This window comes from Chinchilla lanigera, unplaced genomic scaffold, assembly GCF_000276665.1.
Source record: "Chinchilla lanigera isolate Chin_1 unplaced genomic scaffold, ChiLan1.0 scaffold00102, whole genome shotgun sequence".
In the NCBI taxonomy this organism is placed as follows: domain Eukaryota; kingdom Metazoa; phylum Chordata; class Mammalia; order Rodentia; family Chinchillidae; genus Chinchilla; species Chinchilla lanigera.
In genome coordinates, this window is record NW_004955503.1 from 7,312,624 (window position 1) to 7,330,734 (window position 18,111).

At 36.7% G+C, this 18,111-nt stretch overlaps 1 protein-coding gene across 1 annotated transcript in view; it reads left to right on the forward strand.

Moving 5' to 3' along the window:
• Cenpi (centromere protein I) overlaps positions 1-18,111 on the forward strand; it is a 104,623-nt gene that overhangs the window by 75,544 nt on the left and 10,968 nt on the right. The window contains exons 15-19 of the mRNA XM_005415260.2: positions 6,595-6,689; positions 7,503-7,638; positions 8,509-8,633; positions 9,931-9,979; positions 10,186-10,404. Coding sequence (XP_005415317.2) covers positions 6,595-6,689; positions 7,503-7,638; positions 8,509-8,633; positions 9,931-9,979; positions 10,186-10,404 — 624 coding nt within the window. The remainder of the gene's footprint in view (positions 1-6,594; positions 6,690-7,502; positions 7,639-8,508; positions 8,634-9,930; positions 9,980-10,185; positions 10,405-18,111) is intronic.

Here is an 18,111-nt window from a genome sequence, read left to right on the forward strand (position 1 = left end):
GTAAGCAGTTGCCATTTTTATAGGTCAAAGATTGTTGACAACTAGGAGTTTCTTAGGATTCAACCTAATACATGTGTACATTTCTGCATACCTACATATATCTGAGACTAAAAGGGGTGGGGGAAGAAAAAAAGGAAAGAAAGAAGGAAAATAGTGGGCCAAGAGCACATTTCAGGAACATATTCAGGATTTAATTCTCAGGCCAAAATGAGAACATTCTGTGTAGGCATCTTAAGAAGGAATTACTAGAGATAGAAAAAGAACCAGGAGAATGAAAGAAACAAAGGGAACGCAGGGTTTCAGGAGGCAGTGAAGAAATAATGATGACAAATATCCCAGGAAGGTCAAGAAAGAACAAAAAGTGCTTCTTTTGTAATTGGTAGTACAGAGATTTGTGCTCCTGTTTTGAGTAATATCGGTGGTATGTGGGCATAGGGATGCCAGTAGATGCCACATTGTAGGGCTTGAGAAGTACATGAAAAGTGAAAAAGTCAGTACAGGGCTAGGACTGTAGCTCAGAGGCAGAACACTTGTCTAGTATAGTGTGAGGCTTCAGTTGGGTCCTGATGATATAAGGTTCCAGAAGAAACATGAAGGTAGTGGATTAAGACTGAGTAGAGGGATTCACTTAAATCAACGGGGAGAGGTTGGGAGGTACCACCCTTCTCTAAAACTGGAGGGAAGGAATAGTGGGTAGGTGGTTATATACAAGTATGGGTAGAGTTGGAAGAAAAGGGAAGAAATTAGAATACTTTGTGCCAAGAAATATTAAAGTTTTCAGAACAGTAAGTATTTCATACAGGATAGAATTAAGTAGAATGCCTCAGGAGAATGTTATCTGCTAAGGACAGCCACTGAAAAAAATGAGAGAAGGAAGACACAGACACAGAGAGAAGTAAAAGGATTTAGTGCTGCATTAATGGCCCAGCTGATGTTGGAGACAAATTTGAAGTGGGAGCAATCTGTATAGTTGATTTTCTTTTGTTTAAGAACTGAAAGCAAGTTATGAGATTGAATAAATCAGTTTGAGTTTTGCAGATTGAATGGGGTGCAAGAGAGTTGAGAACAATTTGATAGTGTGATTTAATCTAGGTAGAAGAGTAAGGACAAGAGAATTTTGGTAAGCCTGAAAATCAAGGTTAAAAATGATATAATCGAGGAACTAATGTCTCTGAAGTTGAACAGCAAAAGTAACTAGTTGGGAGTTGAAGGTGTGAGGAAACTAGACGAATAGGAAGTTATAACAAAGAAAGATTAATAGTAGTTTGCAGTGTGGTTTAGTTCAGGTTATGACACTAATGTGTGACTATAGGGTTGATAACTAGGGTAGAGTGAAGGTGAAGATTCTTTGATTGGAGGCCAAGGATTCATGAAGCTGAAGTGTTGAGTGAGTTCTGACATGTCAGTGGCAGAACATGAGGCCGAGTACTGAGATCCTCAATGAATATGGTTGAGTTTCCATGATACAGGTAGCAGTAATTTGGAAAGATTAAAAGTAAAGGGAAAGCCAGGTGTGGTGGTGCACACTAGTAATCCCAGCACTGGGGAGACTGAGGCAGGAGGCTCATTTCGAGTTCGAGACCAGTCTGGGCTACAGAGTGAGCTCAAGGTCAGCCTGAATTACATAGCGAGACTCTGTCTCAAAAAGACAAAAAAAAAAAAAAAAGTAAAGCGAGATGAAGTATAGCTCACTGGTAGAGTATTTTCCTAGTGTGGACAAGGCCTTAAGTTTAATCTCTAGCACCTAAAAAAGTGAATCAAAATTTTAAAAGTAATGGGTAGTGTATTTGGATGATATGACCATCAAAGGAAAAAGATTTATATACACAAGAGAGAAATAATTGTTTGAAAATAGACATTTTGTGTTATATTTAGAAAACCAAGGGATATTCACATGAGAAAAACTAGCAAAATGCAATCTAAAATGGAGGGCTTTGATCCTAGTCTAAGAAATTCAACTGTTAGCAGTAATTTGGCTAATGAGGCTTGACTGAGTTTTGGCTCACAAAATATTTGTAAACATTCTAAAATGGAAATGTTTTCTGGGGCACCTGATTAAATAGAAAGCCCATTTGCTATAAATTCAATCTGATTCTCTTAAAATAAGATTCAGTTATGATTTTATATTTGTTTCCTCAAAGAAGGGGCTTAAATTCTGTTCCCACATTAACATTTGGGAGCTACGACAGTTTTTGGTACTGAGGTGAATGTAGAACTATATGGAGAGGAAAGTGTCCTGGTTGGGTCCTGAGGGAGAGCCAAAATATGATCGGGGCAGAAGACAGAGAAGGTATATATATAGATTACCATAGAACTGAAAGATTTGGGAAGGATAAAACCAATGAAAGGAGACCAAAAGCATGAGAAGTATAGTATTGTATAAGAAAAGATAGGTGAACACAAAGGGGTTTACATTTTAGCTTGTATCAAAGGACAATAAGAAAGTTAGATGGGTAGAATTAGCTAGAAATTCAATTAGTTTATGAAGCTTTGTAGTACTGAGTCATACAGTTTAATTACCCTCCTTACTCTAATAAATGAATAGTATTATAAAATATTATTTACACATTTTTAGTACTTTTTGTTTGTGCCTGGTAAGTTGTACCTGTCATCAAGTTTTTTTCATTGTAGAATTTTGCATGCATGGGAAAAGCCTCATATCATTGCTACTATTGATTGGAATGTTAATTGTCTGGGTTTGATCTTTATTGATTTATCATTTTTATATATAGTTGCAAATATAACTAACAAATTAAAATATCAGAATGCAAGATTACCATTGCATGACAATTTCCATGTTTCTACCATCTTCACAATATTTTTAATAGTTGGCACCACTGTCCTAGTACCACAATTTAATCTTTTCTCTATTGTTATTTCTAATTTGTTTCTGTTGTAGGAATAATTTTCTTGACTAACTCCATAATTCCATTGTTTTCTTAAACTATTCTCTTGGCATACATTTCCAGGAATGAGATTACCAGATGAAAGGAGAGGGATTGAACATTTTTATGACCTTGTTATATATTATTCCTTTGCTAAAGTGTTACACACTGCAGGTTCTTGAGAAGAGGGATATAATGGATGGCTTAATACAAGGGTAGCACCCATGGAAAGACTTGGGATTTAGAGAAGAGACTAGAGTATGAGAGACCAGGTAGGAGAATTAAGTGACCTCAGAGCTTTGAAGAATTGGTCTAAGGTAATTATAGTGGGATTTGGAAGGAAATAAAGTGGGCATTTTGAAGGAAAAAATTGGTAAGATTCAGTGTCTAGAGATCAAGCAGGAAGGACAGAAACTGACTGCAGGCTTTCTAGTTTGAGATAGTAAAGGACCTAGAATGAAATGGGGAGTTTGGTTTTTTTTCTTTACTGTTCTAGAAATAGAACTCAGGGCCTCATGCGTGGTAGGCAAGTGTTCTCTTACTGAAATACATCCTTCATCTCCAAGAATTAGGGACATTTTGTCTGGAAGAAAAAAGGCTAGGATTTTATGGTTCCCTTCTAATATTTGAATGATTATCACATGGAAGGAGGAAATTTCTGCATGGCTGAACCATGCAGAGTTAAATAGAGTGCAGTATTTTATTACAGGTGCAACAGACTCAAAATGGAATGGAGGTGCTTCAGAGGTAGTGTATATTTCCTAACTGTAGGGTAGATCATGTGGAGGTTAACGGGCAGAAGGTAAATAGAAAAGATTCACATGCAGTATGTAAGTATCTTTCTTGGCCTTTTTGTTTTAAAAACCCATTTCCTGCTGTAAACTTGAAAACCTCATACCTTTCTTTAATATTGGGGCAGGAAGGATAGTATAGGTGGGTATTGAATTAAAGACTTTTGTTTTCTACATGTAACATTGTAATGTTGAATATCTTTTCAAAAAATAAAATTCCCCAGTAGAGAAGTTTTATAATAGAAGATTGTTTTAGATGACTCCAGAGGTGCTTTCAACTTACATATATTTCTAACCTGAATATGAAGTGTCAGTTTCTACAAATAGCAGTTGAACTCTGAGCACCCTGTCACTACTTAAATGATTAGACCACTATTTCATCAAGTTTAAGAAAGATTCCCTGTATTTGCTTTCAGGATATATGTATTGTTTTCAAATTTAAAGATAGTCCCTGGATAAATTTCTATTATGACTGTGTGTTTTATATGTGAGTGAGGCTCTGAGAAATCAGGGCAAGGCCTGAGAAAGGAATGATTAGAATTGTTTGTGTTTTAAAGTCATAGATGATAAAGTTATATGACCCTCAGAAAGGGTAGTTGTGGACCACAGTATACAGACAGTGAGGAACTCAGGTCTGTAGCAACTTCAAAGGATCTCTGAGAAGGGATGGTAAGGATGATATTTTTATTTGATGATTATTATGGTTTGTGTCTGTACATCCTCCCCCAAATCCTCATGCAGTCATGGGGTGGGCTTCTAGGTTTTTGATTGATCCATAGTGCAGTGCTGGGATTATGGGTGTGAGTGCTACACCTGCCCCGGGGGCGGGTAGTTGGCATACAATGTAAGGGAGGGAAAGACACTGCTTGCCGTTGCTCCTCCCTGTTATTCTTGGAGCCAGCCAAGTATGGACTGAAACCTCCACAAACTGTGAGCTAAATAAACCTTTCCTTCCTTAATTTTGGGCATCACGAATTTTGTCTCAGCAATGAGAGAAAAGTAACCAAGACAAAATTTGGTACCAGAGAAGTGGGGTTGTTGCTGTGACTATACCTGACCATGTGGTTCAAGAGCCTTTAGAAATGGCTTGTGGGAAGTGTTTGGAAAGGTTCAGAGATGTCACCTCAAAGAGAAGAGCTTGAACGCCTTTGGCTGTTCTGTATGGGAGATTCTGGTCAGAGCTCAGAAGACCAGAAAGCTAATAGAAATCCTGCCTATAAGGGCCAGGGATTTAGCTCAGTGAAATAAACACCTGCCTGGCAAGTGCAAGGTCCTAAGTTCCATTCCCGGTACTGAAAAAAAAAAAGAAAGAAAGAAATCCTGCCCGTAAAGACCGAGCTTGGGAGGTTTCTGCTGGGAAGAAGGACTGCATTGGGTGTTCGACGCCAGACAATGTATGTTATGGCTTAGCAGAAAGTTTATCTGCATTTTGCTCATGTCCAGAGACTGCCTGAGACTGAGATTAAGGGCGGTAGACTGATTAATCTGGCAAAAGAAATTTCAAGGCAGTCAAAAATTGAGGTGTTGGCATGGCTATTGTTAGGGGCTTTTAGCGAGATTTATGTTGAGAATAAAGAGCAAAGAGCCCAGCAGGATGATTTAAAATGTGAGTTTGGCCAGAAAGGAAGCTCCAGTAAAGCTATGGATTGCAAAGATGGAGCTGAGGAGATCCTGATGATTGCTGAAAAGGAACAGAATAGAAAAGGTGGCCTGAGGGCATCACAAGAAGCAGCAAGTCTCCACCCTTTGCAGCCTCAAACCTACGAAGATGAAAGACTGCTCTGAGGAGAAAGCCGTAGAGCGCCATGTTCCAGAATAGCGGCAGCCACACCAGGTTCCAGAATGGCGGTGGTGTAGAGAATTTGTTCCTCAGAATTGTATTCAGAGTGCCCAGCAATCGAGGCACTTGACCCCTATGGCCAAGAGAGCAGAAAGCTTGGCTACTGCTCCAGGTGGCAGCAGACCTTGGCATCATCCATGTGGCGCTGGTTTTCGGCACACACAGAATGCAAGAGTTCTAAGGTTAAAAGGGCTTCCACCTAGATTTTAGGAGGCCTGGGAGACCAGGCAGTGTGCCCCTGAGAGGGCAGTGTGTGAAGCTATGAGTGAAAAGCCAGAGGTTCAGTGGAGACCTCAGAAGTTTGGAAAAGCCAGGAATGTGGACTGTCTAAGGAAAGCTGCAAGGAGGGAGCAAAGTGGGCCTAAGAGAGAAACTGTGAGAGCTGTAACCACCAGAGGTGGAGTCACTCAAGCCCTTTGGAGCTCATAATGTGCTACAAGTTGCTGCAGATGTTGGATGTGGGATTACAAGACTTAATGTTTGCCCTGCTGGATTTTGGACTTGCTTTGGTCCCATTCCTTTGTACCCTCCTGTTTGTAACTTTTGGAGTGAAAGTGCTTATTTTGTGCCATTGAATGTTGGACATACTTAACTTTGCATTTGTGTGGGGGCTTGCAACTAAGAGTTTCCCTTACATCTGAGAAGAGACTTGGTACTTGGACTTTTCAGCAATGCTGAAACTGTTAGGACTTCAGCAACTCTTGCAGATAGACTAAATGCTGTTTGTGTAAAGGGATGTGCATGAGTCTTTGAGGGGCCAGGGGTAGAATGGTATATTTGTTGTAAATCTAGTTTAGTGTATGTGCTGTGGAAGTGAGTGCTGTTATAAACGTAGTTTTGAGAAAAGTCTGTTTCTAGGCTAAGTTGGGGCAGTCCTGTTTCTTGCAGAGAAAATGGCACAGTAATCTTGTACTTGCAGTCATCTGTGCCTTGGAGACTGAACCTGTTGGAGCAGCAGCTATTGAATTCTGAACTGGATACAGTCATCTGTGTGGTCCCTTCCCATTCTAAGTCTCTTAGTTCTGAACAGTTAGTTCTGACTGCTTTCATGAATGATTTTTTTGTTCTGCCCCCACAGTGTAGTGTTCTTCAGAGTCTAAAAGAGCTACTACAGAATTGGCTGTTAGGGCTTTCTATGGACGTCTACATGAAACCTACAACGAGCAGTCCTCTGTGAGTAATTTTACAGTATTCCACTAGAAGTAATTTGTGTAAAAATGTTTGCCTATGGAGTTAGTGTAACCTCAGAACTAATTATTTCATTAAATGTTTAGTAGTATTTTTCTGTAAGACTTTTTGTTACTTTTCATTTTCCCCTAATCCTGAGAGAAAAGTTAATTTTCCAAGTTCCCATTATATAAATCAATAAACAGCCCTTTAGCCTCAAAATGACTTGGCACGAGTTAGTGTAGCAAAATATTAGAGAGTTGAGGTTAGAATTTACAACTTTGACTTCCATTCAGTTTAGCTCATTTTAATCTTTATTTCCTTAAACTACTTGTGACTTATTTCAGATTAATTAATTCTTATTTTTTAATTTACTTCTTTCTGGTTTATTTTCAAATTTTATTCTGAATGTTTTATGTTCCTCAGTTGTGTTAGTGAATACTGATTTTCTGCTTTTTTTTTATATAACTTTCATTTAAGGATTTCTGTTACTGAGGAGTGTCAGCGTTCACTACTTGTCAATTAGTAGACAAAAATACGTTGACTAGTATGATCCCCAAACTTAATCCTTTTCCCTTCACATCTACTTACAGAATCTGGTTGCTGAGAGTGTTCTAAGAATTGTTGTTAATAGTTCCCTAGAAGACTACGTATAGTTTTATGATTAATCACTGTAATTTTTTAAAGTACATTATCCCATGAGGCACTGATAGTTTTTAAAATGTCTATCAACTTTTTGTTCTATATTATCCATCTTTAGCTTGGAAATTGTGAGCGCTTTTATTTCCTGGATCTAAATGTTATGGTGTCTTATTGCAGAGAGACAACTTTGGGTGGATCCATGAACTCTGTGTCTACACTGATTCACTATGTAGGATGGCTGTCCACTACTGCCTTGCGCTTGGAGAGCAACAGTACTTTCTTGTTGCACTTTATTTTGGATTTCTATGAGAAGGTATGACTTTCATTTTCGCTATTTAGATTTTTGTGATAGCTGTTTATAGGCCGATTATTTAAATTTCATGTACAACCATTTAAGGTGAGCTATGGATCTTATTCGTATAGTTTAAATATCTTCACATTTTGAAGTTAACGATGGTATTTTCAACTGAATAACTGACTTTCATAAAACAAAGTACAAAAACAAATGTAATTTTTTTTTGGTCCAGGTTCCATACATGGACCTGTAATAATATTGACCCTGGACAGAAATCTCTAACATCCCTTTTATTCATCCATTGTATATCCCCAACCTTGTAAATACCGAAAATATTTTTATATTTCTCTAGATCTCTACTCCTACCTTTCAACTGCGTTGTTTCTCCTGGTAACCTAGTGCCTTTCTACTTCTAGTACTCTTTTATTTTACAGTGGTCAAAATGCATGGACCTGTTACCACTAAGCCCTGTTATGCTCCCACTTTTCCTGGCTTCCCTTCTTCACTAATATCTGATTGTCTTGTGTTACACATTTGCTTAGAAGCATTGCTCTCCTTTGTTTTTCAAATTGACAGCCAACTCATATAATAATTGATGTATTTGTGGGACTTAAGGAGAAAGTCATGTTCCCTTTTTCTACCCTGTCCCCTCCCCAAATGTAAGACTTCTTCACAGAAAATAAAAACAGATTTTCATAATGGTCTTCTAGAAATAAGGTTGATGTTGATGAGGTATATTTTAAGCAGACTTGTGGCTGCCTATTTATTGTAGGTATCAGGCAAGTTAATGTTATATTATTTCTTATCTTATATTGATGACTCTTTGGGTGAAGTTAGTTGACTACTGGAAAATAATCTATATACTTATGTTATCATTCTCCCCAAAAGGTATGTGACATATATATAAATCATGATCTTCCATTAGTGGTATTGTTTCCTCCTGGGATCTTCTATTCTTCACTCCTCAGCTTGGATACCAGTGTCTTGAACCAGCTTTGTTACATTATTCACAGGTACAAGCCATTTTACTATTTTATGAATTAATACATCGTAATTCTGTTTTCATCTTTCAACTGTAACACAATAAAAATTCCTATTGATTTTCTACGAGGGTCTACAGAAACAAGGCTGTTGTTTGGGCATAATCTTCCAGTATGGGACTATGACAGCTGTGTTATCTGTAAATCCCCGATGCAGTTATAAAGATCTATTGTGCAATGGTACAGGTTGTTAATTCTAATTTCTATGTCTTAAAAAAAAGTTAGTCATTGGTTGATGATTGGCTTCAATATATATAGCTTCTCTGGCAAAAAGAACATCTTTTGGGAGATTAAAAGCTGTTGCTGGGCTGGGGATTTAGCTCAGTGGCAAAAGCGCCTGCCTGGCAAGCACAAGGTCATGAGTTCGGTTCCGGGTACCGGAGAAAAACCAAAAAAAAAAAAAAGACTAGTTTTAAGGGGCTGGGGATTTAGCTCAGCGGCAAAGCACCTGCCTGGCAAGCGCAAGGTCGTGAGTTCGGTTCCTGGTACCGGAGAAAAACCAAAAAAAAAAGCTGTTGCTAATTATGTGAACTATAAGTGTTGTTTATGATCTCCTATAATTCTTTTGCTTTTGAAATGAAATTATACTTTTCACTCAGTAAATGAAGACCCTTTTGGTATAACATGTAGAACTATATCAGGATTAATATATTTAAAAGCTAATTAGCCAGGCATGGTTGCGCATGCCTGTAATCCCAGCACTTGGGAGACTGAGGCAGGAGGATCGTTCCAAGTTTGAGGCCAACCGGGGCTATAAAGTGAGATCAAGGCCAGCCTGAACTGCATAGCAAGACCCTGTCTCAAAAAGACAAAAAATAAAAAAATAAAAATAAAAACTAACAGCTAATTAGACAACAGTTATCAGGCACAAAGGAAGTAACATTTCTAAATTCCCTCTTTATCTTTTCTGCTGTACCATTTTTAACATAAACTGCATTCTGTATCAGTAACTGACAATTTTCAACCGTCTATTAATTTTTAATAGCGAAACAACAGCATATCTTTCATTTTATTTTTTATTGAGGTAAAATTTACCTATAGTTAAGGTCATATCTTAAATGCACAATGCAGTTTTGAGCCTCTATTTTAATTCTTTGAGGACAGTGTATCACACAAGAATGAAATCCTTAAGTAGACAACTAGAAATTTGTGTATATACACATTTGCATATATTTTCATTTAAAATGTACATTTTTGTTTATTTTACATTTCAAAAGTATTACATCCAAAGTCATGTTAAACACTTAATTTAATTTTTTCTTACTATTAGGTATCATAAAAATTTGGTTGCTGCAAAGAAGAATGAGTTGCTACAAAAGGTATGAATGATAGACAACCTATTACATCACCATTGTTTAAAAACTGAGGATAAGAAAAAAGCAAGACTAAGCTGGGGATATAGCTCAGCAGCACAAGTACCTGCCTGGCAAGTGCAAGGTCCTGAGTTCAATTCCTGGTACCAAAAAACACAAAAAAGAAAAAGCAAGAATAAATGAAAATGATAACTTTATTTCTTTCTCATTAGGCAAAATCAGAGTTCAGTTTCAGCAGCAAGACTTGTGAACAATTTAATCATTATTTGAAAACCATGGTTGGTTGCCTGTGGACATCCAAACCCTTTGAGAAAGGAATATATATTGATCCCAAAATCCTAGAAAAAACTGGAATACTGAAGTATAAAAACAGCTTAAATATAGTCCATCACCCTTCTCTATTAAGCTATGCTGCTTCCTTTGTGCTACAGGTAAGGGTATCTAAGGGATTTTAAAATTTTATGTAATAGCACTATGATGGCAAAAATGGGAAATGTGATTTTAGTGTGTCTATATTACAAGATGTGTTCACTATTTTTATTTAGTACTGATTAAATTTTGAACATTGTCCTAAACTCTGTGTCTTTTAATAGAGCCTGGGCTTATAGCAGGACTTATTTGTAAAAGAATTACTATAATATAGTATGGCAAAGTGAGAAAAGTTACAGTTGCAAGAAAGAGAAAAATGATTAGTTCAATTTGACTTGGAGAGAGGAAGAGCCAGGTGCAGAAAAATGTCATAGAAGTGGAAGCTCTCCTATATTCGTTCTAGTCAAGATGGAAAATGTAGGCTAGATCATATTATAATTATTAACTGAGCTGAATTATTAATTGAAGACTGCAGAGTTAATGGATTGATAATATGTGGGCAATGGAGTAAGTGCCTTCTTAGAACTTTACCCTTAGATCTGTCATGTTCAACATCATTAATGACTTGGAGAAGACTAGAATGGTGTCTAGTGCGTGTATGATGCAATAGGGTCAGATTACAAATACCCTGAGTGAATCTGGATTCAGAATTCCCTTAACGAACCGGGACACTAAGTCTAACAAAATGGGAAAAATGTACAGGATGGGAAAGATATTTATTGAATAAATGTTTAATTTATGCATACAAGACACATCAGAGAGGCATCTTAGAATAAGCAATGATGACCAAGATGTGAAGGCTCCATTTTCTCTACATCTTTCCCAACACTTTTGTCTGTAGTTTTGATTGTAGCCATCCTAGAGGATTATGGTGTTGATTTGAATTATCATGAAATATGTTGATGTTATACAACATCTTTTCATGGGGTTTGTGTATTTTCTTTGGAAAAATGTTTATTTTGACCTTCTGTTTATTTTTAAGTAGGTCGTTTGCCTTTTTATTATTAAGTTGTATTCTAGATATAAATCCCTCATCTAAATATATGATCATCAAAAGTTTTCTACTATTCTGTGAATTTTTCTACTCACTTTTTTGTGTGTATCTTTTTATTTGTTTGTTTGTTTTTGTTTTTCTTCCCGTACCAGGAATTGAACTCATGACCTTGTCCTTCCAGGCAGGCACTGTGCCACTGAGCTAAATCCCCAGCACCTTTTTTGTGTATATCTTTTTGAAGCATGAAAGTTTTTCATTTTGAAGTCCAAATTTTATTTGTTTTATTGCTTCTGCTTTTGTTATCAAAGCTGAGAAATCATTCTCTAACCCAAGGTCATGAAGATTTACTCCTATGTGTCAGTCACTTGAAATTTCATGTGAATTTTACAACCATAATGTCAGTTTCTTTTTCTTTCTGGTATCGGAAATTGAACTCAGGACCTTGCACTTGCCAGGCAGGCGTTTGTGCTCCTGAGCTACATACAGCCCTGCCCCATCATGTCAGTTTCTACGAAGAATCCCAGGTGGATTCTGATAGCTAATGCTTGGAGTCTGTAGATCAATTTGGGTGGTATCACAATCTTAGCAAAGTTAAGTCCTACAGTACATGATGATCAGATGTCTTTCCATTTATTTAGGTCCTCTATTTTTTCAACAATGATTTAAAGTTTTAGAGTTTTATAATTTCATACTCAATTGTTACATTTATTTTTAAGTACTTTTCTGATGCTATTGTAAATGAAATTGTTTTCTTAATTTCATTTTCTGATTGTTTATTGCTGCTGTATAGAAATGCAACTGATTTGTCTATTGATTTTTTTGTATTATAAAACCTTGTTCAACTTGTTTATGAGATTCAGCTTTTTAGTGGATTCTTTAGGATAGTCTATACACAAAGTTATATTTTCTACAAATAAGGATTTTTTTTTTTCCTTTCAAATCTGGATGCCTAACTATATTGCCTAGAACTTTAGGCATAATGTTGAAGAAAAATGGCATCTTGATTAGGGGGAAGCATTTCAGTTTCTCACCGTTATGGTAAAGAATTCTGTGGATACCTTTTATCAGATTGAGGAATTTCCCTCCTATGTATAATTTGTTGAATGGTTTTGTCATTCACAAGTGTTGAATTTTATGTAATGCTTTCTCTAATCTACAAACATTGTCATATGGTCATTTTTCTTTATTGATAAGGTTTATTGCATTAATTGATGTTTAGACTCATTCCTAGAATAAAACCTATTTTGGAATGGAAAATAATCCCTTTTATATATTCCTATATTTTTGTTGGTCAGTAGTTTGTGGTGGGTTTATATATATTCATAAGGCATATATAGGTTTTTTCTTGCAGTATCTTTGTCTGATTTTGGTTACAGGTTCATAGTAGCTTTGAAGAGTAAGTTAAGAAATGTGTTTTCCTCTCAAATTTTTTAGAAGACTTGGTGAAGCATTACCATTAATTCTTTTTAAATATTTGATATTACCTGGGTGTGGTGGCCCACACCTGTACTTCTATTACTCTGGGAGGCTGAGTCAGAGTAATGAAATTTTAGGCCCAGTCGGGGAAATTTAGCAAGACCCTACCTCAAATCAAGTTTAAAAAATTATAAAAAAGCTGGGGATGTAGCTCAGTCCAAAGGCCCTGGGTTTAATCCCAAGTACCATGAAAATAAAAACAAATATATAATCAAATCCTTGGTGGTGAAGCCATCTGGGCATAAGCTTCTTAGTGGGAAGATTTAAAATTATTCTTTAATCTTTTTTCCTTTTATAAGTTTATTCATTTTTTTTCTTCAGTCACTCAATTTTTTTTTATAGTTTATCTATTTCATCTATGTTATCTAATTTATTGAGATATTTATAGTCCTTTTTTGTTTTTGTAAAGTTGGTAGTAATTCCCTCTTTTTGGTCCTGATTTTAGTAATGTGAATCTTACCCCTTTTTGTTTATACATTCTAGGTAAATGTTCATTAATGTGTTAATATTTTTTTTTGGTCTTTTTTTTCTTGTTTTTTTTTTTTTTTTCCGGTATCGATAATCAAACTCACAACTTTGCGCTTGCCAGGCAGGCGCTGTGCCGCTGAGCTAAATCCCCAGCCCCAATGTGTTAATATTTTTTAAAAATAATTTTTTGTTTCATTTATTTTTCTCTACTTTTTAAAAAACTATTTTGTTTTAATTGAGATAAATATGCACAATATACAACGTTAAAATTTACCATCTTTTCAAAACTCTTTTCAAATTTTTATTAGTACTTGATTGAAGTACATAATGGTTACATTCATCGTGGGAAATTGGTACCTGTACATAACACATGTTAATTCTCTTTTACTTCCCCTCCTCCTGCTTTCTATTTCTTGGTCCTCTTCCCATTTGGAAAAGATCTATCTCCCTGTTTCCTTTCATCTATCTTTTATTTTGTTCTTTAAATTATACTGTGGGTTTCTCATATAATAGAAACCATGACATATTTAAGCTTGTATGTCTGATTTATTTCACTTAACATTATGTTCTCAAGGTCTGTACATTTTTCTATAATTGTCTCCCATTTATCCTTCATTGTAATAGAGTAGTATTCCATTGTGTATAAGTTCCACATTTTCTTTATCCATTTTTCTGTTGACATATAGGCCACTTCCAAGATAGAGGTATTGAATTGTACTAATATAAATATGGATATACATGTATCACAGTAGTATAATGTTTTTAAATCCTTTGGGAAGATAACTAGAAAGGGAATAGCTGGATCAAATGGCATTTCTAGTTTTAGAGTTATGCGAACTCTCCATACATGATTTCCATAGTAGTTGTACTAGTTTACGTTCCCACCAACAATGTAGAAGTATTCATTACCCGCCACAACCTTGCCAGCATTTCTTGTTTTTTGATTTCTTCATGATAGATATTCTTTCTGGAGTAGTAGAGAATTCTCAGTGTTTTAGCTTACATTTATCTAATGGCCAGAAATGTTGAACATTTTCTCATGTATTTACTGGCAATTTATATTTCTGAGAAGTGTCTCCTCAACAGCTCATTTTAAAATTTTATTTTAGGAAGTCTAACTTTTCTGAGTTTTTATTATATATTGTAGGTATTCGTCCTTTGTCTGAGGAGTAGCTGACAAAAATTATTTTCCCCTTCTGTGGGTTTTTATTTCACTGTTCATTGTTTACCTTGCTCTGCAGAAGATATTTGATGTAAACCTGTTAGTTGATTCTACTGTAATTTGTGCAGTGTTATTCTCAGTGTTTCTTGTGCAATTGGAGTTTTGTTTAGAAAGTTCTTGGTATCCCTGTGTCTTCAAGAGTTTTACCTATTGTATCTTGCAGCAGATTGTTTCTGTTTTAATATTTAGGTCTTTGATCCATTTTGATTTTAGTTTAATACATGGTGAGAGAGATGGGTATAGGTTCAATCTTCTGCATATCGACAGCCAGTTTGCCCTGCACCATTTGTTAAAAGAGGGTTTCTTTGCTTTTTTTTTTTTTTTTTTTTTTTTTTTTTTGAGACAGGGTCTCACTATGCAGTTCAGGCTGGCCTTGAGCTCAGTTTGTACCCTAGGCTGGTCTCAAACTTGCAATGATCCTCCTGCCTCAGCTTCCTGAGTGCTGGGATTACAGGCGTGCACCACCATGCCTGGCTAAGAGGGTTTCTTTCCTTTAACATATTTTTTGGCCCCTTTTTCAAAGAACAGATAGTTGATTGTGTCTGGAGTTGTTTCTGCATCCTCTATTCAGTTTCACTGATCCACATAACTGTTTTCATGCCAGTACCATGCTGTTTTTATCACTGTAGCTTTATAGTATAACAAAGTCTAGAATTGTGATGGCTGTTGCTTTGTGCTTGTGGCCAAGGATTGCTTTTGCTAGTCTGTGTCTACTCTGGTTTTATATGAATTTTGAGACTGTTTTCTCTAGTTCTGTGAGGAATACTGTTGGTATTTTAACTGAGATTGCATTAAATCCATATATCAGTGAGTGTTTAATTTATCTTGAAGCCATTGTTAATGGTATTGTTTTCCTGATTTTTCCTGGTGGGTTCATTATTGGGGTGAAGGAACACTCTTAATTTTTTGTGTGTTGAGTTTGTTTGTTTGTTTGTTTGTTCGTTTGTTTGTTTGTTTGAGACCGGGTCTTGCTATGTAGTTCAGTCTGGACTGCACTAACTATGTAGCCCATGAAACCCACAGCAACCTTCCTGCCTCAGCCTCCTGAGTACTAGGATTACAGGCATGCACCACCATGCCCAGCTTCTGTATTGATTTTGTATCCTGCTATCTTGTCAAATTTATTAGTTCTAGCAGTCTCTTTTAGGAGTTTTTCGGGTCTTCTGTTTAAAGGATCATTTCCTCTGCTCATGAGGATAGTTTTACTTCTTCCTTTCCTGTATGTGTCTGTTTTAATCTTTTCTCTTGCCTGATTGCGCTGGCTAACAATTCAATTACTATATTGAGCAGTGGGTAATAGTAGAAATAATTGCCTTGCTCCTGATTTTAGAGGAAGAGCTTTTCCCCATTTAGTACGGTGTTGGCAGAAGGTTCCTTATAAATGGCTTTTACCAAATTCACACAGAGTCCTTCTATATCTTTTTTCCTCAAGGTGTTTTTTAATAAATGGATGTTGGATTTTGTGAAAGGCTTTTCTACATCTGTTGAGGTGATCAAGTGATTTTTGTCCTCTCTCTATATATGATATATTACATTTATTAATTTCCATATGTTGAACTATCCTTGCATCCATAAAATCAAGCCTACTTGGTCATGACATTATCAGGTATTTTAGAAATGGTCCACCAGTCAAAAGTATTCCAGATCCTTCTTGCCTCGAACAAAGAATTGGACAAGGCAACCCAAAAACAGTGTGAAAAGTTTATTTCTAAAGTGAGAAGTGAATGGGTATGTGAGAAACCAGCTCTGCAGAGCAAGCTTGGACAGAACAAAGAGAAAAGGAAGATAAAAGCAGAATTAAACTACACACTATGTCTGGGAAACACAGCATGGACTATCTTGGGAAGTCACGAAGATGCTCCCTGTGGCATGTAGCCTCTTTTAGGCTTTCCACATCTCATGAGAACCTGCAAGAAGTTCTACATATAGGCCCCTGAAAATTATTTGGTGCTGTCCAGGGATCTTGTAATTGACAGATCTTGCTCATTTCCCTAGCCAGCTGTAACATGCCCTATCTCCTGTATCAGTGTGGTCTTTTTGATGATTTGTTGCATTCTCTTTGCCACGATCTTGTTGAGGATATTTGCTTCTATGTTCATTAGTGAGACTGGTCTGTAGTTTGCTTTGGGAATTGGCTCCTTCTCTGATTTTGGAATCAGGGTAATGCTAGCTTCAAAGAATAACATCAGTAATACTCCGTCTCTTTGAATTCCATTAAACAGTTTGAGACTTCTTGGCGTTAGATCTTCCCTGACGGTCTTATAGAATGTAGTGGTGAACCTGTGTCAATGATAACATACTTTTTAGAGCTTTCAATAATACAAATAGCCCACTATAGCACATGTACCTTAGGTTTGCCACCACTGTCTATATGGTGAGACTATATCAGTGATGGCTTTTGTGATGTGCCTGTCCCTTTCCAGCGGGCCCTCTGTTCATACACCTTAGACCAGTGGTGGTGAACCTACGGCACATGTGCTGCAGCAGGCTGTTTGTATCATTGAAAGCTCCAAAAGATTCACCATCTCTGCCCCAGGCTGTGGCAATAGTCTAGTCAGAGCACTTCCCTGGTCACAATGGCAGATAGGGAAAGCAAGCAGACTACTGATATTATGATGCTGGCAGGAGGGTGCAATGAGTCAAGCAATCCACCGAACTTAATGCCACCACTGTCAGACCCAATCCGTTCTGTAAATGATGCATGAAGTGCCTGCATTCTCCCCCAAAAGGCAGGACTTCCATGTCCCTCCTGGCCTGAGCTTAAGCTTCTCAACCCTCTATATCTATCCCATGCACTCTCCATAACTATCTTTTGTGACCATCTCCCCTTCAATCCCTGTGGTAGAGTGACATCAGAAACCCTAAAGAATAGTTGTTCTGTGACTTCTGATTCCCAGAGTAGCTCAGTCTTAAGCAATTAACCCCTTCCCAAAATGACTCCTGCTTAATCACTCAGATATGACAGGAACTGTACTGGATTTCTTATTCCTTCTTAGAAAGAAATGATATAAATACCACAACATGGATGAATCTTGACATCATTATAAAGTAAAGCCATTTACAAAAGGACTAATATTGAATAAGTCTACTTATGCGATGTACCTAGAATGGTCAAACTCACTCATCTATTTTTTTCTTTAGTTGTCTATGTATGTGGTATCATATCCAAGAAGTTATTGCCAAATCCAGCATTTTGAAGGTTTTCCCCTATTTTTGTAGGAATTTTACAGTTACATTTAGGTCTGTAATCCACTTTGAATAAATTTTCGTATGTAGTGTAAATTAAGAATCCAAATTTATTCTTTTATATATGACTATCCAGTTTCCTGACACCATTTGTTGAAGAGTGCTCTTTTCTCTTTGAGTGGTATATTAGCTTTCCATTGCTGTAACAAATTCCTGAGATAGTCAACTTATAAAAAGAAAAGGTTTGTTTTGACTCACAAGTTTTGAGTTTTCAGTATATGATGGGTTGAACCTGTTGCTTTGGGGACTGGAGTGAAGCAGCACATCACAGTGTCGAGCAACACTGTTGACTTCCTGGCAGAGAAGTGAAAAAGTGAAGAGGACGGGGCCAGGGTCTCACTAGCCCTCTTCAAGAGCATTCCT